The sequence below is a fragment of the Poecile atricapillus genome, chromosome 1 (genome assembly GCF_030490865.1).
Source record: "Poecile atricapillus isolate bPoeAtr1 chromosome 1, bPoeAtr1.hap1, whole genome shotgun sequence".
NCBI lineage: Eukaryota > Metazoa > Chordata > Aves > Passeriformes > Paridae > Poecile > Poecile atricapillus.
The window spans coordinates 2,675,817-2,700,369 of record NC_081249.1 but is presented as its reverse complement, the minus strand read 5'-3'; the positions used below and the strand labels follow the sequence as shown (position 1 = coordinate 2,700,369).

Genomic DNA, 24,553 nt, shown 5'->3' with positions numbered 1-24,553 from the left:
ATTCTGTCAAAGCTCTGGTGTCACTGTGAGTGAAGGTGCAAGTCAAAAGAAATGCTCACAAAAACTTTAATCATCATCACATCATCATTTATGCAGAGCAAAAAATTAAAAAAAAAAAAAAAAGGAGGAAAGGAAATATTTAAAGATGTTTTATCCCAGAGTTTAGACAGAAAATATTCAGAGGGAGCTTTAGGAAAGCAAGATATGAGGACTGATTTCTCTGTTAATTTAGCTGCTGAGTTGTTCTTAGGTTGTCCTGGGGCTTGGAACCAAGTGCTTGACAGGTTTTGGGAAAAATGATTCTTTTCTTTGTGTCCTACTCTGGCCCTGGTGCTGCAGGGCTGACACAAAGGCAGCAAAGGCTGGGAAATTTGAGAACAGGTCATGTCTGGGGGTGGAAATGCAGAGGAAGGTGTCGGGAACAGGAGCACTTCTCTCATTCCTTCTCCAGGTAGAACAGTGGGATGTGGAAAAGAGGAGTTTTTCCTTGCATGGATGGCTGTTTATGGGAAGTTTGCTCTCAGCTTGTGGTTTGTGGGTTTTGAAGAGTTGGGCTGGAGCTCACAGACATCTTGTTCAAGGGCAGGAGAGTTTAGTCCTGCCTTCAGCATCACACAGGAAATGTGTTCCAGTTCCCTGATACAGCAGTGATGGGAATGAGGGGCGTGGGTTTGGTTAGGACCTTTTTTATTTAAAAATCAGATCTCTTCCTATTGGAAATTTGAGGGCAAGAATCACTAGTGCCTTATTTCCAGTCCAATTGAAACCACCATTTTTTGTGGTTTCATTTCTCACGTAAAAGACAATTTCAACTCTCTGAAATTTAAGCTGCACACTGAACAAAAAATCCCAGAATCTGTGTTTGTGGCTGTTCCTAAAGAAATGGCAAACATTTCATATCAAACCTCTCAAAGTTATCTTTAATAAGAATATTAATTAATATAAATTAATTATAAATATGTAGAAATTATAAATATATATAATAATAAAAATATAAATTAATAATTAGTTATCTCCAGCCAGAGTGAATGTGGAGCAGTTGTTTCAAGGTGTCACCAGATGGGTGCTAATAGCACTAAATCATCCCTTAGATGAAGGTATGAGCATTTTTAGCAGATACTCCACTGAGAAAGCAGCAAATGTTTGTTTTACTGCTGGTTTAGCCTTTAAATCGAGTCTTAGCGAGGGACTAAAGGGCTTCTTCCAGCAGAGGATCTCAGCACGTTGAGAAACATGAACGCTTCATGTAGGAAGACCACTACAAACCCTGCTACAGAGAAAAATTAAGCTTAATTAACCTTCAAAGCAGCGTGGTCTCAACTCTAGGACAGTGCCAAGTAGTCAGACTAGGCTGGACTAGAATGAACAGCAGCACTTAGTTTTTGAAGAGGAAACAGAGTTAATTTCCCTGTTTGAAGCAGGAGATTGCTTGAATAAAAACGTTTTTGGAAGAATGTCCTTGTGTCTTCACAGGGGGTGATCTGTCTTTCTCATCTCATTTCCTTTCCCTGCAGGAAATCCATCTCACTTTCCTGAAGTGGCTGGAGGGAAACGTGGATGCTGAGGGATTAAGGGCATCCAGCAAAGTGTCTCTGAAATTTGTTTCATCCTGTGAGTCCAAAGTGGAAGTGACTCCGTCCCTGGTGCCGGTGATCACGGAGATGGGGAGTTTCTCCTCAGAACATTTCAGCCTCAAGAACTACCAGCAGCATCTCCAAACCAAGAAGCTGGGAAAGATCCTTCTTTTCACTGAGGTGACCACCACGACCATGAATCTTCTGGATGGGTAAGATGGGGGATCCAGGGCATCCTGAATTAACTTTCCCATCGGGAATTCATAATTATGGTGGCGCACAATGTTCAGAAAAAAAAACTATACAAAGTAGAGGATTTATGTTCACAGGATATTAGTTGATAATATATAAAATACTGAGCTATAAAGGGTAGGGAAAGCTGAGTGGGACAACTTTCTGCTTGGTAGTGGAGTTTAGTCTTTATTCCTCTGAAGATCACCGTAAGAAAATTTAATCTAATAAATATTCATATTTAGATTAAATGCCTTCTCTAGTGCAAGTTATTCTCTAAGCCTGTTACTTGAGAAGAGTGACACCGAGCAGGTTGTGCCCCTAATTTTAACATTCCTGTTTTCTCTCATTTCTTTTGCTGAATATTTCCCTAAAATGCTCTTTAGTGCTTGGTTTGGGTTTTTAAATCATGGATTAGAGTTCTGCTAGAGGTTCTTTCATCATCACACAGACGATCCTTGTGAATGAGCTGTGGGATACCTTAGAGAAGGTTGTTCATTAGAGTTTAAATGGGATTAAGTGATAGGAAAATCACAGTTACTAAATCTCAGCTTGGAGTCTGTGTACAAAGGCTGTACTGTCGTGTTTAGTGGAAATTTGATGGAAAAAACTGTCTTAGGGAAGTTCAGGACTGTTTCAGGAGTTTCAGGACAGAAACTCCAAGCCTGCAGCTGTAAATTCTTGTGGCAGCTAGTTTTGAATATCAGGGTTCATTTATCTGCAGTAATCGCAGATGAATTTTACAGGTGAAAAACAACCTCAGGAATTTTGTTTGGGATTTTTTTCTTTAATTGGGGATTAAACTGTCTCGAGTATTGTTGTCACTGATGAGTTAACCAATAATGGCTTCAGTTCTCAGCCTAGAGCCTAAATTGCAGTTTATGGACAAATACAAATTTCAGTTCCAAACCATTCTCTGTGTGTTCAAACAGCCACACATTAAAAAGATGTTGCAGTCTAATTTTGCCAGTCCTCTCCCCCAGATTTACATCCTGCAGCTGATTTTGCAGAGATAGAGACATGCCAGTTTGATAAGAGGCCATGAGGAGTTGTTTTACAGAAATACAGTTATTTGTAGCATTTGCTTCTTCATTTTTAGTGCTCACAGCATGTTCAGCCCACAGGGTTGGAAGAGGACTGTAAAGAAATTGGTGATAATTGAATAAATCAGGAGGTTTCTTCCCTCACAGCTGGTTTTGGTTCTCAGTAACTTTATTCCAATGTCTCAGTAAAATGAAGTGTTTAAATTCAGGGTTTTGTGATTTGATTTGGATCAAGCTAAATAGAATCTGACCAATTTATGAATGATTAATTATCAAGGCAAGGGAGATAAGAGAAGTGGTCTTGGTTTTTCAGATGTGTTTAAAGGTTGCTTTTTTATATTAAGTAATCCAAACACAATGAAGTGCTCACAGATGTAGGTCTTCAATATTTCCCCCACCATGATGAGGCTTAAATAGTCCATTTTCAGGTAAGTGGTAAACTACAAGTCCTGGTTCTAAGTGGCTTATGCTGGGAAGATGGTCCTAGATTATAATTTGAATTAAAAATAATAATTTATTAATAATCTGTTTTACAGTAAATTTATCTCACAGAAAGACCTTTGTTGTATTAAGTTAAAATAATTGTCTTAAGTGTTATGGTTGATGCTGTAAATACTCTGTTTTCATGGATAATAGGATAATATAACCCTTGAGATTCGCAGTTCACTAAAGAACCTTGAGATTTAAATGATAACATTTCATAAATCTCTAGAAAACGATGCAAAAATCAAGTAATTTTTATTGGAGGAAAGAGTTGTCAGGTTTTTAAGGTGCTTCTGAAAGAAGCAATATGAATTTGTTAGGATGTGTGTGTGGTGCTTGTGTCTAATTGCCAGTTCTGAATGAAAGGAACACACATCTCAGGAAAAAGAATTTTCTTTGCTTGAAGAAAAAATAGTTACTTATTCATCCTTCAGGATTCCCAGAAAAATGTTGCAACACTTCCTTTATGTAATCAGGCACCTCATGAGGGACTCTGTTAGGGTCTCCCAAATTTGATTCTCTCAAATTTTACCAAGTTTTGATGGTTAAAAATACACAGACACCTTGAGAACCTAATGAATGGGATTTGTTGTAAATTGTTGAATTAGTAGATTATCCCAAAAATTCAGCATTTAACTTCTGTGACTTCAGATTTTCTCATACTTCTCCCACCAGCTGGATGCCAAACTTTCGCCTCCCTTTTCCACCTCCCCAAACTTCCATACCCCCCAAAAATGAAGAGATGGAAGAGGGGAAAAAGGGGCTGGAATTAATTTAATGGCTGAGCAACCTCACAGTAGAGAAACAGCCGGAGCCTAATAGGGGCCTTTGTCTGCATTTCCACCCTGGCTGGGAACGTGCCAGTCAAAAGTCAGGCAGGAGGAACAGGTGGGAACTATTAGACCTGTCATAAAGTTTGAAAAATTGATTCTGGAGGCTGAGGGAATAGATTGGACTTGACAGTGTTGTCCTAAAGATTCTAAGGGAAAGTTGTGTCGTTTAATTTGGGATCCCTTGATTGTTCATGAGCTCTCCAGATGGTGGTTGGGGTGTTTGGTGCTCACTGTACAGTCCCTGGCCTGCATTTGTGTGTCCTGAGGTCACAGCAAAGTGGGAATTCACCTGTAGGTACCCGAAATTTAGTGGTATTGGCCTAATTGTCAAGTAAAAATTCTTTAAAATGTTGTATATTATTTTAAATGATCAATATTTCTTCTGTGATTTCATGTTTCAGGCTATTCTTTAAAGCGCTGCAACTTTTAGTTCTCAAACTGAAATTTCAAATCCTCTCCCAAACATTGTTATTTTTCTGTAAAAGGAAATTCTTCCTGAGTCTGGGAATTCTTTTTTTCCCAGATGTTTATCCTAGTGCCACCTGACCAGGTTAACCCTGCCAGAAACTGTTCCACTTTCTGTGCCTCCTCAGAGCATCCCTGGGAGTGCAGGTTTTAAAATGAAACCATTGTTTTTGAGGCTGCATCTGCTGTAGTGATACACCAGATTATTACATTGTTATATTATAGACACACTTATTACACTCGTAAGGCTGGAGAGTAACAAAGAAATATTTCCATTTCTAATATTGCTGCACACCCTAACTGGCTGGAATGATTTCACGAGCATTTCACTAAAATTAAATTAATGAGATAGAAATTTCAGTTTTATTCTTTATCTTAGATCCAGTTTCAGTATTTTAGTTGGCAGAAAATTTGATTTACACATGACTAAGCCAGCACGGGATATATTCTGTATGAAGTGCCATTGTGGATCCCTTTTCCCCAATATTTAAAAAGCACAAAGTGCTATTGTTAGGGAAAGTTTGACACAAAAGCGATGAATTTTAGTGGAAGTGAAATGTGGGCTGAGGTTCCTTTCATAACTGCTGAATAGGATATTTAAATAAAATGTCAATTGAGAATAAACAATTTCCAAACAGCTCAAAGCTTTGCAGAAGAAAATCTTTTCCATCGTTGGTGCTTTTCTTTTACTTTTTTACTTTTCTAGATGCATACTGCTGAATTTTGAAAATCTGAACTACAGCTCTAATTTTGGCAAGTGAGCATGAAAACTCATTTTATTTGAAAACTCTTGGTTTAGTTGAATTGAAATACAGATGATGCTGATGCAGGTCTGAGTTAAGGAAAACCAGTGTGTAATTGAAGGAGATGGGAATGGCACTTCAGGGGAAAACAAGCTGAGATTGACAAACTGAGTTAGGGACTGGGGGATTTTTAATTTGGTTTTCAAGCCCTTGTGATGTTTTACTCTGTGTTTAGTTATTCCTTGGACCTTGGTGATGCCCCTTATTCTCCATTGAAACTGTATTCTTAAAAAGCTGAATGATTGGGATGAGCTTTAAGACCCCTTCCCACCCAAAGCATTCCATGGTTCCAGGATAAACTTTGTATTTTAGCATGGTGACACTCTCCCAGTACATTATTAGCCTGTTAAAAATTAGTATTTTACCACCAACGTTAGCAGTTTGTATAAATTAACCCTCATCAGCCTCCTCCCTCAGGAATTTTGGTTGGGGAGTTGGAGAATACCATGGTGTGCAGGAAGGATTCTTCCTTGCAGGAAAGGTGCCTTTCTCTCAGGAAATGGGAAATTTAAATAGGAATTTATAAAACCGTGTGCTGTTCAGACACTGCACATCTTCTATACTCAATCTTTTCTGCAGCTACATAACTCAAAAATATTTTGTCAGTTTGGATATCAAGGTCATGATAGTTGATATTGCCTTTAAAAACTCAGATCCCTTGATTTTGTTAAACTCTAGGATGGGATAGGAATGCTTTGCTTGTTTAATGCCTTAATTATAATCCAAAGTTTGATACTAAGAGCAATAGACCTGCTCTTTACATTCCTAAATACAGGAATATTTATTTAATTTTTTATTTATTTATATCTTATTCCTTCATTATTTACATCACTTCTATCACCAACTTTTAACCTTTCATTTCTTAATTTATTTACATGGTTGAAGGACTTTTTATCCTCAAAACAAAAAAAGTTGTTGCATTAAATAGCTGCTTCTATGCTTTTCTTCCCCAAGGGTGTTCTTTTATATTCAGTATTTTGTGCCTTCCTTTGGTGATAAACACCAGCTCAAATAAGAGAGGAAGGTTTGTTTCCAAATTACATTGTTATATTATAGAGACACACTTAATACACTCATAAGGCTTGAGAGCAACAAAGAAATATTTATATTTCTAATTTCTAATAATTTCTATATCTAATATCAAATCAAAATTAAGTTCAACAGTAGGGTTTTTTTTTGCTAATTTAGTTTTAAATATACAATATTTCATACTTTATTCTGCCATTCATTTATGGGCAGTGATTTGCACCAGCCAGTGCTGGAGAAAGCTCAGCCTGACAAGAAAAGATCAGGCAGGAATTTTTATGAGACAGCCAAGACTCTGTTCCTTCCCTTGCCTGTAAAAAGTGAGGAATTCGGAAGTTTTTGGCATTGATTTGGTCCTGTGCCATTCCCAGACTCTTCCCTGCCATGCCATTTTCCATGACATTCTCGCTGAAAGATTTCGCTATTGGGATTTGTCGTCTCCTTTACATCAATTTTCCCTGATTTTCTTTCCACCTGTTGTGCACCATTCCTGAGGGCACCGAACAATCAGGTCCCTATTTTCCTGTCACGCACCTTGTGTGCCTGATTTTCCATGGAATTGAAGGCAAAATGTGCCCTTCTTTCTTTTTTTATGTTGTGTAGAATTAGTGGATTTTCTTCCTGTTAACGGAGTGGGCCCCCCGCTTGCAGTGCAGAGGGAGCTTTGGAATTCCCAATGGGAATTGAGTCATAAAAATAAAGATACCCGTTTTGCAGAGCAATTAACCCGTGTTGAACTCCGATGGGAGATTGGATTTCCCCGCTGCTGGAAGTTCCTGAACAATCCCCGTTATCACAGGGACACAAACATGGCCTCGGAGCACCCTTAAAAATGAGAGGAATCATTCCCTCAGTCTGAGGGTAATCATTGCTTAAATCTGAGGGGAATCATTCCCTAAATCTGAGAGGAATCATTGCTTAAATCTGAGAGGAATCATTGCTTAAATCTGAGGGGAATCATTGCTTAAATCTGAGGGGAATCATTCCCTAAATATGAGGGGAATCATTCCTTAAATCTGAGGAGAATCATTGTTTAAATCTGAGGGGAATTGTTCCCTAAATCTGAGGGGAATCATTGTTTAAATCTGAGGGGAATTGTTCCCTAAATCTGAGGGGAATCATTCCTTAAATCTGAGGGGAATTGTTCCTTAAATCTCAGGAGAATTGTTGCTTAAATCTGAGGGGAATCATTCCTTAAATCTGAGGAGAATTGTTCCCTAAATCTGAGGGGAATTGTTCCCTAAATCTGAGGAGAATTGTTCCTTAAATCTGAGGGGAATCATTCCTTAAATCTGAGGAGAATCATTCCTTAAATCTGAAGGGAATTCTTTCTTAACTCTGAGGGCAATCATTCCTTAAATCTGAGGGGAATCATTGCTTAAATCTGAGGGAAACTGTTCCTCACATATGAGAGGAATCTTTCTTTAAATTTGAAGGAAATAATTTCTTAAATCTGAGCAAAATTGTTCTTTAAATCTGAGCAGAATTGTTCCTTAAATCTGAGGGAAATTGTTCTTTAAATCTGAGGGGAATCGTTCTTTAAATTTGAAGGGAATCATTCCATGAATCTGAAGGAAATCATGCATTAAATCTGAGTGGAATCATTCCTAAAATTTGAAGGAAATCGTTCCTTGAATCTGAGGGGAGTCATTCCTTAAATTTGAAGGGAATAATTCATTAAATCTGAGAGGAATTTTCTTAAATTTGAAGAAAATCATTCCTTAAATGTGAGGGGAATAGTTCTTTAAATCTGAGGGGAGTCATTCCTTAAATTTGAAGGGAATAATTCCTTAAATTGGAGTGGAATCTTAAATCTGAGAGGAAGCCCTGGAAGGCTGCGCAGTTAAAGCAAGAGTGAAGGAATGGTCATGGCAGGGTTTCAGGCACATTTTGCTGGTTTATTTTACACAGTGCTGTTTTCATGCTCACATTTTAAAATGGGAATTTGGTAATAAAGTGGAAAAAATGGAATGCTGACGTTTCAAATTATTGCCGCTTTATGAAGAGGAGGATTAGCTTGAAGCGTATGATACATGCAGCAGAATACAATATGCCATAATAAATGTCATATCTTGTTATAAGTAATATTAAATGCAACATATTATGTGTATATTATTGCTGTTGGTTTGTTAATTCCATGGCTGTCAATTTTGCTTTTGAATTGTAACTTTCATTTAGGAAAAGAAAATGCTGCCGAAGCTTAAACTGCCCAGAAGTACTCAAGGATTAATATTTGTACTTCATTGAGAAAGATATCCTTGTGTTCATCAAATAGCTAACTTTGCCTTTTCCCATGAGCTCAGATCACAATATAGTTTTAAATAAAGTCACGTGCTTCTAAAAATAATTTGAAAACCTCAAAACCAGAAATAAATCAGTCTAGGACAGTGTACGGACTTTAAAAGGGAGGGCACAGCATAGGAAAACTTGGTATGTTATTAATTACAGAGTCATGGAATGGTTTGGGATGGGAGGGATTTTAAGGATCATCCATTCCCAGCCCTGCCATGGTAGTGACACCTCCCACTGTCCCAGGAGCTCCCAATGTCCAGCCTGGCCTTGGGCACTGCCAGGGATCCAGGGGCAGCCCCAGCTGCTCTGGCAATTCCATCCCAGCCTCTGCCCACTAATAATATGATCATATTAATCAACTTCCCCACTCCCTAATTAACCTCATAGAGCAGCTTGAATCTTGGACAAATCCTGGGTTTGCATTTTTCCCCCAAATATCTTCATTAGAATTGTTCTAATCATCAGGTTAATAAAGGAATGTATTGACAATGTTGCATTCAGATAAACCAGAATAATCGGTAGGCATCCAAGTGAATTGACAATGTGTTTGATTAACAGATTGCTGCCCACATTATGGACAGGGATTTTTGGAGAGGGATTTTCACAAGGGATGGAGTGACAGGACAAGGGGGAATGGCCTTAAACTGAAGGAGAGTAGGGATAATGGGCAGGAATTGTTCCCTGGCAGGGTGGGCAGGGGCTGGGATGGAATTGCCAGAGCAGCTGGGGCTGCCCCTGGATCCCTGGCAGTGCCCAAGGCCAGGCTGGACATTGGGAGCAGCTGGGACAGTGGGAGGTGTCCCTGCCATGGCAGGGGTGGGAATGGATGATCCTTAAAATCCCTTCCAAACCCATTCTGGGATTCTATGAAAGATCCAAAGGCTGAACTACAACCAAATGCAGCTGCACAAAGTCAGAATGGTTCCCTGGAGATTTCAGTGAAAAGAGCATGATTGGATTTGTTAGAAACTCAAAGTCAGATCACAGTTTTCCTTTTTGCACATCTCCATCTCTTTGCCCTTGTTAGGAAAAAAAAGAAAAAGGAAGAAAAAGAAGTTGGATTTCTTATGGAAGCTGGGATACAAAGCATGGCTGCTTGGGGGAGTTCACACAGCACCTGTTCTGGTGTGGTTAAGAATAAATACACTGATTTTTGTTTATTCTTATGCTGCCAGTCAAAAGAGAGTGATTTAATTTCAGAATTAATTTGAAGTGCTTGTTCCTAGAGCAAAAAGCTTTGAAAGCTTGTGTAATTTCTAACTTAAGCAGTAAACTTAGAAAATCCCACAGAACCTGAATTCTTTCCCTAAATCCCACTGGCCTAATTTATTTTCGCTTATAGACCTAGTTAAAATATTTTAAGAATCTGTTTGTATTCAAACGAGGGCTTGCATTTATCACACCTCATATCATTTAGCCTGAAATGTCACGGCCTGGAGAATGGTGTGTAAAAAAAAGTGAGGTTCCCCCACTGCAGCTTTGTGATCCCCAGGATTGCTATAAAATCCTGTACCTCATGTTGCTCTCCAGAAATTTACTGGCATTGTTCTTGTTGCTGAACTGTTAAATGTAGATGAACGTCCAGAGTTTTTTTGTAACCTTGAACTGACACTATTTTTACACTGTTTTTACTGATGGTATTATCTTACATCAGAAAAAAAAAAAAAAAGGAAAAACCCAAAGGTTTTTTACAGGATTTTTTTGCAAACACAAAGTTCTCGTGGCTTGTTGCATTAAGGAGTTGTGGGATGCAGCTATAAAGTGTCCCATGGACATTTTTAATTGGATTTATATTCAAGTGGATCATCAGGCTGCCCATCCACTGAGGAAGATGAAGAGGGAAAACTGGATAAGGAAGAAAAGTAGGGAGATAGAGCTAAAACACAGGAAAAAGGAAATAAAAATTCAAGGGAAACAAATTTACTGGTTATTCTTAGGCCAAGACTCCAGGGTTAATGTAAAGTAAGTGGGATGTAGGGAGAGTGCAGTATTAATTGGGGAACAATCATTAAAGCACTCATCAAACAATTAATGATCAAAAGCCCAGGACTCCCCTGTTCAGTTGGCAGACTGTAAACTGAAATATAATTAGCTCAGTGTTGAGGTTGGAATTTTCTGAAGTTAAAGACTGATAAGAATTCCAGTTAAGCATGTGGTGGTTCCATTCCTAACTGTTCTGTTTTAATTGGGAATTGGGGAGTGTGAGGAAACGGGAGCACCTTTATTCTGTTGACATTAAATAATTTTGCTTGTGCTCATAACTGAATCTGCAAATGCTGATGTCCTGCTCTGCTGGTTTATTTTTAATCATCCTTTTAGTCTTTCCTACGGTTAAAATAATATTTAAATACCTAATCTGAATCCCACAGATTATTTATATTTCCTGCTTTTTAAAATACAGTTTACAACATATTACCTTGTACTTTTTGGATAAAAAAATAATCACTAAATTGCCTCTGTTAAGTGACGATTGAAAAACTTCAGAGTTCAGATGATCTCAAAGGCCCCCCTTCCAACCCAAACCATTCCATGATTCTGTGATTTTATGATTTATTAGCAACAGATAATGTATAAACTCGGTATGGAGAGTGGTGCCAGATGTGAGAGATAAAAGGAATTGCTGGTGGCCACCTGCTTTAATGCACATTTCAGCTCTGCCGTGGTGGTTGATGTCATGAAGAATTCATGGGATCCAGAATCATTTCGAGTTAGCAGACCGTGGCAGGTTAGCAGGGAGCGATGCTTGTGGAATGCTGAAGTATCCATCTGTTGGAAAAACAGAACCAAGGTTTTCAAGAGCAGCTGTGAGTGGATATTTGGGTTTTTCTTGTGGTGGGGAAGCTCCAGAGAGCTTTGAGTGTGAAGGTGTTGGAAATTCAGGGCGGTGCTGGGACTGCAGCTGGTTTGCCTGTCTTGTTTTTATCTTAATATTTCTGTCTTTATACCAGCATTGTTTAGAATTAAAATCATAGAATTACAAAGTTATAGAATTGTTTGGGTTAGAAGGTAACATTAAAGCCCATCCAGTGCCACCCCTGCCGTGGCAGGGACACCTCCCACTGGCCTTGGGCACTGCCAGGGATAAATTTATTTTTTAGTTTCTATTCTAAACAAAATTTGCAAAGTAATGTTCAGCCTTTGGGGACAAGAAAAAATACGTTACCTGTTTTTATTCTGATTTTATTTATATTATATTATATTCTGTATTATTTGTACTATATTTATTTCTATTCCCAGTATTTTCCTCACACATTTCCAATTTTTGCTGCTATCAGTAATTTTTATTTTCTTTTTTGTTGTTGTTTATAGTTACTGGGGTCTTCTATTTGTTTGATTTTATGTTTGAGATGGATAAAGTGTAACTTCTTGTTACTACAGCTTACTTAATTAGTAGCAATTATTAAAACCAGAAATTGTAGAACTTAAGTCTTTCCATTAAAAAAAAAGTATTTCCTTGTTGAAATAATCCTGATAGTGGCTTCCTGATAGGTAAAAAACAATAAATTAGAATAAATCAATCTTACTTCAATTAGAAACTCAAATCTTGGCTCACTTTATACTAGAAAAAACCCTTTCTTTTAGCTATGGGTTGCAGAAATAGAAATTTATGGGGTTTTTTCCCTTGTGTTTTATACAGAAATAGGAGTAGACAAGAAGAGGTACAAAAATGCCTTTTTGGGGTGTCTGCAAGAAGAGCTGTAAAACATTAGTGCTGATTGACTCACCAGAAACCAGAGAGTAAAAGGAACAGAGAAACCATTCACTCTGAAGAGTTTCAGTCCAATTTTGAGGAGGAGGATGGAAGGAAAAGGGAAGAGAAAAATGGGAATTTTCTTATTTTACAGAGTCCAGGTTGGTCATTAAGCAGACCCTGTTCCATTCAGGATGTCTGCAGGTCATCAGCAGCTCCTTGCTGGAGGTGTGAGGCTCTTCCACAATCCTCTGGTTTTTATTCCAACAAGTTCTTGTAGGAGTGTTTGGGAGCACAGATAATTGGAATATCCAAATATCCTAATAATCCTAATACTAGGTTATTTATCTAATGCACTGTTTGGAGGTTTCAGCATTCAGTGGTCATCAGAACAGATAAAATTATTCATTGATTAATTATCTTTCACTAGGAATTGGGGAATAACTGGATAGAAACTGGAGCCCTTTCCCTGTGAGGAAAAAGGGAATATTCTCCAGTTGGCTGGGGCTGTAACAGGGGGTGTTGATGGCAGCAGAATTATATTGGTTTGGAGGGAAAATGGGAATTTGCTGTGAGGCCTGAGCTTAATAAACTGGTGTGTGCCAGCAGCAGAGGTTAAGAGGGGTGAAAATGTTCAGTTTTGATGCTTTGCCAAGCTAAGCAGTGAAATATTGTGAGCATGAACCAAGTGAGATGGAATGTTTGGGATTTGGAACCCAAAATCCCAGAGAGTGAGTGACAATTCCTAAGGGCTGGAGTGTAGATTTCCTTCCTTCCTTCCTTCCTTCCTTCCTTCCTTCCTTCCTTCCTTCCTTCCTTCCTTCCTTCCTTCCTTCCTTCCTTCCTTCCTTCCTTCCTTCCTTCCTTCCTTCCTTCCTTCCTTCCTTCCTTCCTTCCTTCCTTCCTTCCTTCCTTCCTTCCTTCCTTCCTTCCTTCCTTCCTTCCTTCCTTCCTTCCTTCCTTCCTTCCTTCCTTCCTTCCTTCCTTCCTTCCTTCCTTCCTTCCTTCCTTCCTTCCTTCCTTCCTTCCTTCCTTCCTTCCTTCCTTCCTTCCTTCCTTCCTTCCTTCCTTCCTTCCTTCCTTCCTTCCTTCCTTCCTTCCTTCCTTCCTTCCTTCCTTCCTTCCTTCCTTCCTTCCTTCCTTCCTTCCTTCCTTCCTTCCTTCCTTCCTTCCTTCCTTCCTTCCTTCCTTCCTTCCTTCCTTCCTTCCTTCCTTCCTTCCTTCCTTCCTTCCTTCCTTCCTTCCTTCCCTCCTTCCCTCCCTCCCTCCCTCCTTCCTTCCTTCCCTCCTTCCCTCCTTCCCTCCCTCCCTCCTTCCTTCCCTCCCTCCTTCCTTCCCTCCCTCCTTCCTTCCCTCCCTCCTTCCCTCCTTCCCTCCTTCCCTCCCTCCCTCCCTCCCTCCTAAACTGTCCTAACCCAAGGTTTTCCAACATTTCAGATGTCAATATTTCCTTTTATTATTTACCTGTTCTCTAACTTGTGTCAGTGAGTGCTTATTCCTTTTTTAATTAAGATCCTCATTCTTCCAGTGTTTTAGACACACACTTCATCCAGTTCTTTATAAAAATACCTTCAAATGTTGTTTGAAACTTAAATGTGAGCAAGGGGGCTGCATTCAGAAGTTACATGGCTACATCTGCACTTATCTAATATCCAGCAAAACCTTGGAAATAGGGATTTTTTTTTTTTTACAGTGATGGTTACTATACAAGGAAAGCCTAAGCTAAATTTAGATTACAAAGGATTAGATCAGAGATGAGTAAAATATAAAAAAATTAACACCAGGAGTCCAACTGTGCTCCAAGTCCTTTTGCATTTCTCTTGTGCTGCAAGATGATTCAGATGAGTTTTTTATGCCTGTGTTTATCTGATGGATGCTGGCATGGGAGACTTCACAGATGAATTTGGTTGGAGATAAATTTGGGGTGTTTTTTGTGCCCCAGTGCTCCAGGCTCCCTGCTGGGGGCTGCACAGAGGAGATGCCAGGCAGTTTTGTGGAGCAGCCTGCTGGGAATGCTCATCCATCCTGGCTGAGGGACACAGCTCAGCTGTTCTCCAGCAAAACAGGGTGTGTTCTTCCTCTATTTAACAAAATTAAACTCCAAAAATGTTAATGTGATTAAAAAAAAAAATTAAAAAAATAAAGTTTTGGCTGTCTGTGCAAGCTTTGACCATGCAACTTAAAAAACTTAAAGAAGTTTCATTAAGGTTGCGTAATATGAAATATCCTTTATATATATATATATATTTTTTTTTTAAATCACAGACTAATTGTTTTGTTTTCAGTCTGTCATGTGCTCCAGTCTTGCTGTGTGATATCAGGCTCACCCAGGGAAGGTGCAGCAAGGCAGGAGGTTTTGCCTGCTCTGTGTTTGCAGTTTTATGTGTTCTGCTAGAGCTGAGGTGTCTCCTTCTGCTTTTCAGGTTTCAAAACACGTTCACCATCTCTCCTTCTCAGCTCAGTGGCTCATCCCCACCTCATTCCAAGAGGAATCTGATCCCTAGATGTGGTTTTCCCTCAGTAGGTGATTACTGGGGTGTGTGCACCAGACTTCAGAGGGCTTTAGCTCTTCCCAGCACCGGTTCCATTTACATTTTGGTTTTTTTTCCCTTGTGTGAACACATTCTGGAGGGTGGAAAGGCTGCTGGTGTTAATGGGATGTGTGTGGTGTCTGCATTGCTGGCCAGTGATCTCAGCTGGGTTTGGTTTCAGAAAATGGGAGCTGGTTTTTGGTGTCCTCCCTGCCTCTTTTGGAGCCCCAGCTGTGGGGCAGATGCTCTCACTGAAGGTTTGTGTTTCAAGCAGAACCAAGAAATTCTCAGGGCACCTCATTTGCTTCTGCTCCAGGATTTTCTCCTGCAGATTCAGCCACTCCATAATCCTGGGTGTAGAACTGTTGGGCTTTTGTTAAAATCTGCTGCCTGGAACGTGTTCCCTTAAATCTCCCCTTTTCTCTGGGCTGCTTCTCCTCTAGAGCACACTTGGTGAGTACGACCCACAGTGGAAAAGAGAATCCCTTCTGCTTCTTCACCTCTGCCAACTCCAAATTTTATCACTAGCTGCAAGAAATCATGATTAATTTATGGTTGTTTTGCTTTTCATTATATCCATGTTTATTATCTGATTATTCAATGGTCCAGGCTGTTTGCTGGTCTTACACACCTTGTGTGAGTCCATGACAAATGATCTGATCCCCTAAAAATAACAAAGCTCCTTGTCCTGTTCTTCCTTTGCACTTTTTCCTTTGTTTCTAAAATTAAAATCCCCCTGCCTTACCCATTCCCCTTTTTTTTTTCCCCATCTGGCTACAGATCATAGTTTAAAACCTTATTTTAAGCAGTTTTAAGTGGAAATGGGATCAGAAATGAAGGCCAGAAATAGCATTTGCCATAAAGTCCTTGGTATAATATTTTCTCTGCAATATTCCTTCTGCTGCTTCAAGATTTATTTGTTTGTGTTTTCTTTGAATATTGATTAATAGAACTTTTTGTGGAGGCTTCTGTGTGGATTTAAGGATTAAAAAAAAGTAGATTTTGGTACAGGAGTGGGGCTTAAATTTGCCTGTCATATTTATATATATATATATATATAAACATTTTATTATTAAATGTTTATTTATAAAAAAATTAACATTTTCCAAGTTTGTTCTTTCTGTCAATTTATAATTGTTTTAAACAGGCTCTAAGTATCCAAGTCAAAACTACAGGCTCTAACTGAAAGTATAATTTTCCTGATGTGGGAATTTAACAATCCTGCCTAAATTTTCTTGAGTAATTTCTTCTTTCTTCTCCACATGCTTCATAACTTTGCTTGTAAGAAAATACAAATATGAAGTATGAAAATACTTCTTTTCCTTTTGTAGATACTGTGTTTTTGCCAAGTACTCCTATCCCTTCATACATTTACAGGACTAAGTCAGTAAAAAGGTTTGTAGTCTGATTTCTTTATTTGAGGAAATTAAAATGTACTTTTTTCCTCTTCTTTTAGTTCCCATAACTCCCCGTATCATTGGTTCAGCAAGGTTTATGATAAACAAAAAATTAAATTTTTTTGTGGGAGCTCTTTCATGTTGTGTTGACAGAACACTCGAAAGAATTACCAAAATAACATTTTATTTCAGCACAGAGGAGGCTTTAAATGGTTAGATTTCGTTTTCAAAAGTAGGTGAAAAACAACTAAAATTAATTTTGCTTCTTAGATCCTGAGGGAGATCCCAGGATCTAGAATCCTTAGATCCTTAGATTCCAGGATCTAAGAAGCAAATGTTATTTAATGTTTATGGAATGTTTATGTTTAATGGAATTTAATGTTATTTGTTATAGGGTGGTGAATAAAAGCTGCAAAATCAGGCCCAGAATAAATGTTTGGGGGGGAAAAAAAATTAATTCTTGAATGGTTTCATATCACAGAGATAGGATAGAGGGAGAAAGCCTGAGGTGAATCCTTTGATATTTGAATGTAAGGGACAGGGAGCATCTCTAAATTGTCTTTGTGTTGTGGTGCTGCCCACGTAGAACAGGAATTCTGTCGGTAAAAGACGTGGATCCTGAGGAAAACTAAAGTTAATGTGAATGTCAAGGGAATAACTCCACAGGGGATGGTGAAAAATGGGTGACAGAGAGGTTTTTTTAGCAGATCTATACTTTGTAGACCTTCAGTGCTGTGGATTCTTCAAAACAGCACAGGCAGGATTTAAATTGGGTGATTTTTGATTTGTGAGGTCGGAGATCCTGGTGATTTCCACTGAAGTGACTGCAAAAAGATGGTGGTACTGTTGATGGAAATGGAATATTTGTGTCCTGGGCAAGAAGAAATCCTTGGAAGCTGAGCCAGGAATACAAATTGCAGCCTTTGACCCAGGCCCCTCCTAAGTGGAGTGGGTTTTCTGGTAACAGGTTCTAATTTAATTCCAGACCGGTGCCACACAAAACTGCTGGAACAGCTTCTGCAGTGAACAGAGCTCTCCTCAGGGATCCTGTGGGTGCCTGCAGTCATTCCTGCTATCTTTGTAAAGCACAGAACATTGTTGGGTCTGGTTCCATCAGCTGGAACAGTTTGGTCAGGAATTATCCCCTAAATCCCTCAAGTCAGGCAGGACAACACCATGAACATTCTCCTGAGGGAAAATGTGACAGATCACCTGAGAAACTCTGTGGGCATTGAGAAATGGTGCCTGAAGTGTTAATTTTGTGCCATAATATCCCCTGAAATGGGCCCAAACAGCAGCATTGCCTCGAATCAGGGGTAGAGTCAGTGGCTCCTGCACTTTTGGCAGGTGGAGCTCCCACTTGGACACATCCCTACATGGAGGGAACCGCTGGATGATGGAGCAGAAACCTCCAGAGCCCCACATTTCAGAGCCCACAGTTCCTGCCATCCCTTATTTTTGCGTCCCAGCCTCTGCCAAGCGCTTCTGGCAGGACTGTGGAAGCCTGAAGTGCTTCAGCAGAGACTTGGGAAAGAATTCCTGCAGGAATTCAGCATTTCCTCGCTGTGGTTTGGGGCTGCATGGCTGTAACCCTCTGTTCAAGAGCTGCTCCCCAAGGGAGGTTCCTTGGCTTGTTTTGGTAGGGATGCAACATTTCCTTGCCAGGCTCTGCTGCTCCTGACAGACAATTTAAAGGTTGATGTGTGACAGCTCTTGTTTCTTGAATATGATTTGTTCCAAGTGTCCTTTTTTTAGGAGTCAGTGTCACATGTGAGTGCCACCATTTTGAAGCTCTTCCCAGTAAAAAAATTTCCAAGGAAGCCACCAGTCTCATTCTCTGGGAAAAGGCAATTTAGTGAACAGAAAATCCTTTTAATGTCAGATACAGCCAGTGTGCCTTTTTTGTGGGTAAACACAGAGAACTGATGGTGCTGGGTTCTGTCTGAGGAAATTCTGAGAATTTCAGCTGCCCTGCCACAGGTGAAGATCAGATGTTGGAGTCAGAGGCACAGAGAGTGTGCCCTTATCTCTGATACCTGGCTCTGACATCCAAGAAAGCACTGAATTTCATATAACACCCTGAAAACAAGTGTTAAATAGAAAAATTAGGAGTGTAAATGTGTAAATTAGAGAGTTTCTTATGTCACTGGGTGAAAAAGTTAAAGGTTTAAAGTAGTTTAGAGAACAGAAGACAAGATGGAGGATTTAGGGTGTTGTCCTTCTTCTTTCTTCATCTTCTTCCAGAAGTTTTTGGGTAGTAGTAAGTGATTGAATAGAAAATGCCTCAGTGCAGCACAAAGGTGTTGGGTCATTGGGTCATTAAGAAAAATAATTTAGTTGGCATCTGTTAATTGGGTAAATGGACATATAAAAGACCTTGAAGAAAATCTTTGTTGGCCATTTTGCACCTTTCTATCTTAGTGCACACAGCTCCTTGTAGCTTGTATATGTGTAATGCAGATAAAATAAGAATAAACAACCAAATCTGAACAAGAGAAAAAACTGCCTCGTTCTCATCAATTTCAGTTCAAGGGGAGAAAGAACCTAACCACGAGGGTCATATAGAGACAATCAGACATTTCAAAAGGCTCAAAGGACAGCTGGTGTGAAGAGTTAAAACTCTTTTCATCATCTTGAATGAAATGTATTGCTCAGGAAAAGCCGATTTTGGTTTGGAAGATGTTGCAGATTCTTCCCCAGTGGAGATTCCTGGGCTGTATTTTCAGCTCAGTTGTTTGAACAGTCACAGGTTGGACTTGATGACCCTGCAGAGGTCTTTTCCAGCCCTGATGACCCTGTGATTCTGTCTTTGCACGAGCTTCTGAGCCTGGGTACCTGGCTGGGAGTCACCTGATGGTACTGAGGCTTCCAGTGCCTTGGCTTCAGACAGCGTCAGCAAGAGTCAAACTTCCAGCTGAGGTGAGCTCAGTTTTCTTGTTCACAGATGAGTTTGTGCAGGGAAATTTGAACACAAATTAAGCTGAGAGTGGAGGACTCTGTGCCCCACAGGGACAGGAGAATGAGGGGGAAAGAGCCTGATTGTTTTATTTATTTTTTTCTTCCATCATCCCCAAATGTGTGTGATTTTTTAAGCACTAGTTTTAGGTGCTGTTTGTCTCTCCCCCGTCTGTGAGATGGTGCAAAAGCTTCTATACTGGAGAGGAAGAGGTGTGGACACCTCAGAGCAGCTTTCCAGGGTCTGCAGGGGCTCCAGGAGAGCTGGAGAGGAAAATTCATCAGGAACTGGAGGGCCAGGAGCCAGGGAATGGCTGCCAGTGGCAGAGGGCAGGGCTGGATCTTGGGATCTTGGGCAGGAATTGTTCCCTGGCAGGGTGGGCAGGGGCTGGGATGGAATTGCCAGAGCAGCTGGGGCTGCCCCTGGATCCCTGGCAGTGCCCAAGGCCAGGCTGGACATTGGGAGCAGCTGGGACAGTGGGAGGTGTCCCTGCCATGGTAGAGGTGGCACTGGATGAGCTTTAAGTCCTTTCCAAGCCAAATCACCCTTTGCTCCTAAATCCCAGTAGGAATTTGCCTTACTTGCATTAGTTCCAGATAACTCCTCGTTGTGAAGTTTCATTCAAGAAGCTGCCACTCTTACAACCATGTAATTACCAGAGGAGCAGAGCTGTCGAGATGATTTCTTTTGCTTGGACCGGAGCCATGCTGTTTTCAAATGGTAAAAATAATAAAAGTCAGCAGCATTTTCTCTCCACATCTCAGTAAGCTGCATGAAACCTGGTGGCTGTGTGGGTGACAGCACTGGACAACTTCATTAAAAAATTCAGGCATTTATTTCAAGAATCTGAAGCAGAGCAAATCTGTGTTATGGCTTTATGATGAACCCTCTGTTTTAAAATCTGTTGATTTAGTTCCTGTTAGATGTGTGCAAATGGTGCCTTGCTGAGAGAAGGGGAAAAAACATCCAAGTGTAGAACAGCAAGAGAAGAGCAAATAAAAAGATTCCTCATCAAAAATGCCAACATGAGGAAATACTTTATCTGCCTGGTCAGCTGTGTCAAGGATATATTTCTGTCTCATCTTTAAGCATAGTTTTCCTCAAGTGGAACCTAACAGTAATTAATTATAACGTTAATCATCCTTTCTCATGACTGGGGGGTGAATGTGTTTGGGTCTGGAAAACTTGGAGATTGAGAGGTGGAGATAATCCCCCCAGATTTCACTGGGTTAGGTCCTGGTTTAACTTTGTAAATCCCACTTAGGAATGCAGTTTCATGCTGCAGAAGATAAGAGTGGAATAGCAGAGTTCCAAAAGATGGAAGATTTGAACTGTACAAAGCGGTCGTGTGTCCGCAGCGGTGTTTATACAACACTTGTGAAAACAAGAGGTTACACAAATATTTGAGTTTTCAAAGATCTGCTGCAGTCTCTCTTGGAGCTTAATGTTTTATGATCCAAATTGGTGTGTGATATCTTGTTTCAGGAGTGGTACCGAGTATGGGAATGGCAGAAATGTGGATTTGTCACATAAGTAGTCATGGCTCTCTCTTGTTTCTTCCTTGGTAAACCCAGCCTTGCCAGGAGACGAGGCCAGATTATTTTTGGGCTGTGGAAATGGTTCCAAAACAAACCCTCTCTGTAGTTACATTATCCTTCAGTGTAAGGAACATGTTTGGCTTCCTTATTGCTGACATGTGCCAAATATTTCTTCACCAAGTGTTTAGTGTAATTTGCAGTGAGCTGGTGAATACTTAATGGTCTTTGTAGAACTTCATCTTTTATGTCCTCCTAGGCTGAAACAAATCCTTTCATCATCAGAGTTACCTTTGTGCTGTTTGTTTTTTTTTTTCTGGGGGGATCCTTACATTTCCCACACTCAGTTTCTCTGGGATTTCTGGGATTTGATTTGGAAGTCGATGCTTTTTTTTCTAAAATTAACTGGTACTGAGTAATATCCAAGGAATATAAGGAAGGGACACGTTTTTCATTTAACTCCTAATAAAATGTAAGGACTTTTCCTCCTTTGGCATCCTGATTTAAGCTGCATAAGTGAAGTTGAATCAGGATTGAAATGGGAAATTTTAAAAGCTGGTGGAAGTGGTAATGATAGTTTTCCTTCTCTCCTAAGTCCTTATGTGTAGGTGCTCCTAATTCTGTTTTCATGATGAAATATTACTCCTTTTCCTCTCTTCTCTCTTCCTCGGGCAAGAAAAATACTCAAATCACTTCAGTAAAAGGAAATTAGACCAATAAAATCAGTTTTGTGCCATAAAGGTTCTGAATTCTGAGGGGAAGGTTGGAGGTGGGGTAATTTATGTCACCAGTCTCTTTCTGGTACTGAATGGACCTGGAGTCTCTGGAATTGCCACAGTGGAGCTGTGGGTTTTTGAAAACAAAGAATAATGTTAATTTTATTACCTGTTCAATCTCAATTAATGATATTCTGCTCAGGTCAGTTTAACTTGAAGATAAACCCCACTTAAATCATGAAGTTTGATTTGCAAATTATCCATGGTAATCTCCAGACTCTCACAAAATGAAGCCACCAACTTCCTTTACATGAAATAAAGAAATCCACAGTCCAGTCAGACTCTTCCAATTGCTGGCTGAAGGAAAAATGGCTTGGAAAAAATGTCATAAAGACATTGAAAATATCCTTTATAGTGAGAGAGAAGATGGAGAGAGTGCAAAGTTTTTAAAGCAGGCAAATATTGGGTTAAGCTGGCTAAGGACAAGTCTTTATTGATGGAATGTTTTCTGCAAGCTCTGGTGTTTGCTTTCAGATTTAGCTGTTGTTTGGACAAGGAGGACTCATATTCCTTATTCAGATCTATATGAACACAGCTTCAAGGTTGCAGATATAAAAAAACTTGTACAAGTTTTACACTTTCATCTCTGTTATACTGAGTTTATTTTTAATGATTTCAACTGGGTGCCACTACTGATAGTTAAAGGTGCTGTTTAGTGTTTATTTTCTAAGATGTGTTTCCTTCAAAATGTGCAGCAAATTGCTTAAAGTAAAATCTTTTCCACATTTGGTGCAAGCCACAATACTCTGAAGCTTTTAATTTTAATTGCTGTAGAATCATTAATTTTCTTGTAGTCAATTCTAACTTCTGAGAATTTCAGCTGCCCTGCCACAGGAGAAGATCAGACAATTCAAAAGGCTCAGAGGACAGAATAGATTCTTAAATTAGTGATTCTTAAATTACTCATAATTTTTTTTTTTTCCAAAATCACTAATTCTGATTTTTTATAGATCATTATTTGCCATCACATTTATGAACTTTATTGTAGAGATGAAGGCTGTGATTTTAATCCTGTGATTTTCTCTACATCACGGCATTTTTCCTTCTGCTTTTTATAAATATGTTCTGTATGTTAAAATCTCTCAGGCTTGTGTATGACAAAGAGTTTTTTCCATGTATAGCTGAATCAGTTCCAGGTGGAACACAGGTTCTTGGGGATGTACAGGAAGTGCTTCAGGAACCTCTTGAGCTGCAGGTTACTCATGGCTGGGAACTTTACACAGGGGGTCTGATTATAACAGATCTGGTTTAATGCAGAGTGATAAAATCTGGGAATGTTTGGGCTGGAATGGACCTCAGAGGACTCATCAGAATCATTAAAGGAATCCCAGATTGGTTTGGGTTGGATGGAGCTTAAAGATCATCCAATTCCAGCCCTGACACTTTCCACTCTGGCTGCTCCAAGCCCTGTCCAGCCTGGCCTTGGACACTTCCAGGGATGGAGAACCCACCCTGGTTTATTCAAGCTGTAACTCAAGACTGCAGCTTCACTGCGTGGCTTCCAAAAGAACCAGGCTTGAAAACTCCAGCTCAAGTTGGTATTCCTTATTTTTGGAATGCTAATTAAAATCTGCAGTAGAAGCTTTGCAGGTCCTGAGCGTTGTTGCTGAGTCCAGGATCAGGGAACTTTCCCTGGAACACTTCATCAGAAAATTGTGCCTGGATGGTTCCAGTTTGAGGGAGGCTGATGAGGAGTGATTTAAACTGAAGGAGGGCAGGGCTGGATCTTGGGATCTTGGGCAGGAATTGTTCCCTGGCAGGGTGGGCAGGGGCTGGGATGGAATTGCCAGAGCAGCTGGGGCTGCCCCTGGATCCCTGGCAGTGCCCAAGGCCAGGCTGGACATTGGGAGCTCCTGGGACAGTGGGAGGTGTCCCTGCCATGGCACTGGATGAGCTGTAAATTCCCTTCCCTTCCAAACCATTCCATGATTTCCAGTGTTTTAGAGTTACTGAACATCTGTGTTTTGTATTGACACTTGAAAGAATAATTTTCATCTCATAACCATGCGTTGTAATCAAAACTCATTTTTCTTTGGTTCAACAACTGAAGATTTCCTATCAAGATCCATAATTGGTGTTTAAAAGTAAAATCAATCATTTCTCTGTAATTGCCCAATTTCTAACCTTTCCTTTACCTCACAGAACCGTGGCACTGTGCTGTAGGTAGAGAGGAAAAAGAGGAAGGAAAATGGGTTATTTGGTGAAGCACAGGGCATGCGATTGTTGTTTGTTGTTGTATGAAATCACAATCAAAATTGACACAAGTTGCTATTAAACTCTATTTCCTGTGTTAAAAAAAGTCAGTATTAGCTAAAAAGAAACCTGCAGCAGTAGATTTGCACATAGACCTTAATGAGCCCAATTGACCTTCTGTGCTGTATTTACAATTGCCTTCAAATTGTAAGCAGATGTTTGAAAAACTTTTGTTAATAGGTCCCTAACATCTGTTTCACCAGGGATATTGCCCACCAAAGCTGCTGTAATTAGTAGAGCACCTCGTGCAGGCATCTTTTTCTTACTGGTGCAGATGATCGTGTTTCTCCCTCGGGTATTAAAGTGAAATCTTATTGGCACTTTTGTTTTCATAAATTCTACAACATCTCTTTTGTGAGGGGGAAAGTTTTTCCACCGAAGGTAAGAGGTTTTTTTTTTTTCCCCTGTGAAGTCTTTAAAAAAAAAACAACCCAAGCTTTGCAGAACTGATACATCACCAAATATTTATGAAATACTGCGTGCAGCTGAAGCTTTTGATGGGGTTTGTCCGTTTGCCCTGCTCAGGTTCATGATAAAATGCGTGTTCCGAGTGGAAAAAAAGGCAAAATGAAAGGAAGAAAATCTCAAACCCTGCTGCTGCTGCTGCAGGGAAAAAAAAAATAAAAATAAAAAAATCCAGTGTCATTTTCCCATTAAAGTTCTT

General features: G+C 39.8%; 1 protein-coding gene across 1 annotated transcript in view; it reads left to right on the top strand.

Moving 5' to 3' along the window:
* Positions 1 to 24,553, top strand: part of HLCS (holocarboxylase synthetase) — a 113,605-nt gene that overhangs the window by 33,827 nt on the left and 55,225 nt on the right. The window contains exon 6 of the mRNA XM_058859783.1: positions 1,515 to 1,786. Within this exon, the coding sequence (XP_058715766.1) occupies positions 1,515 to 1,786 (272 nt within the window). The remainder of the gene's footprint in view (positions 1 to 1,514; positions 1,787 to 24,553) is intronic.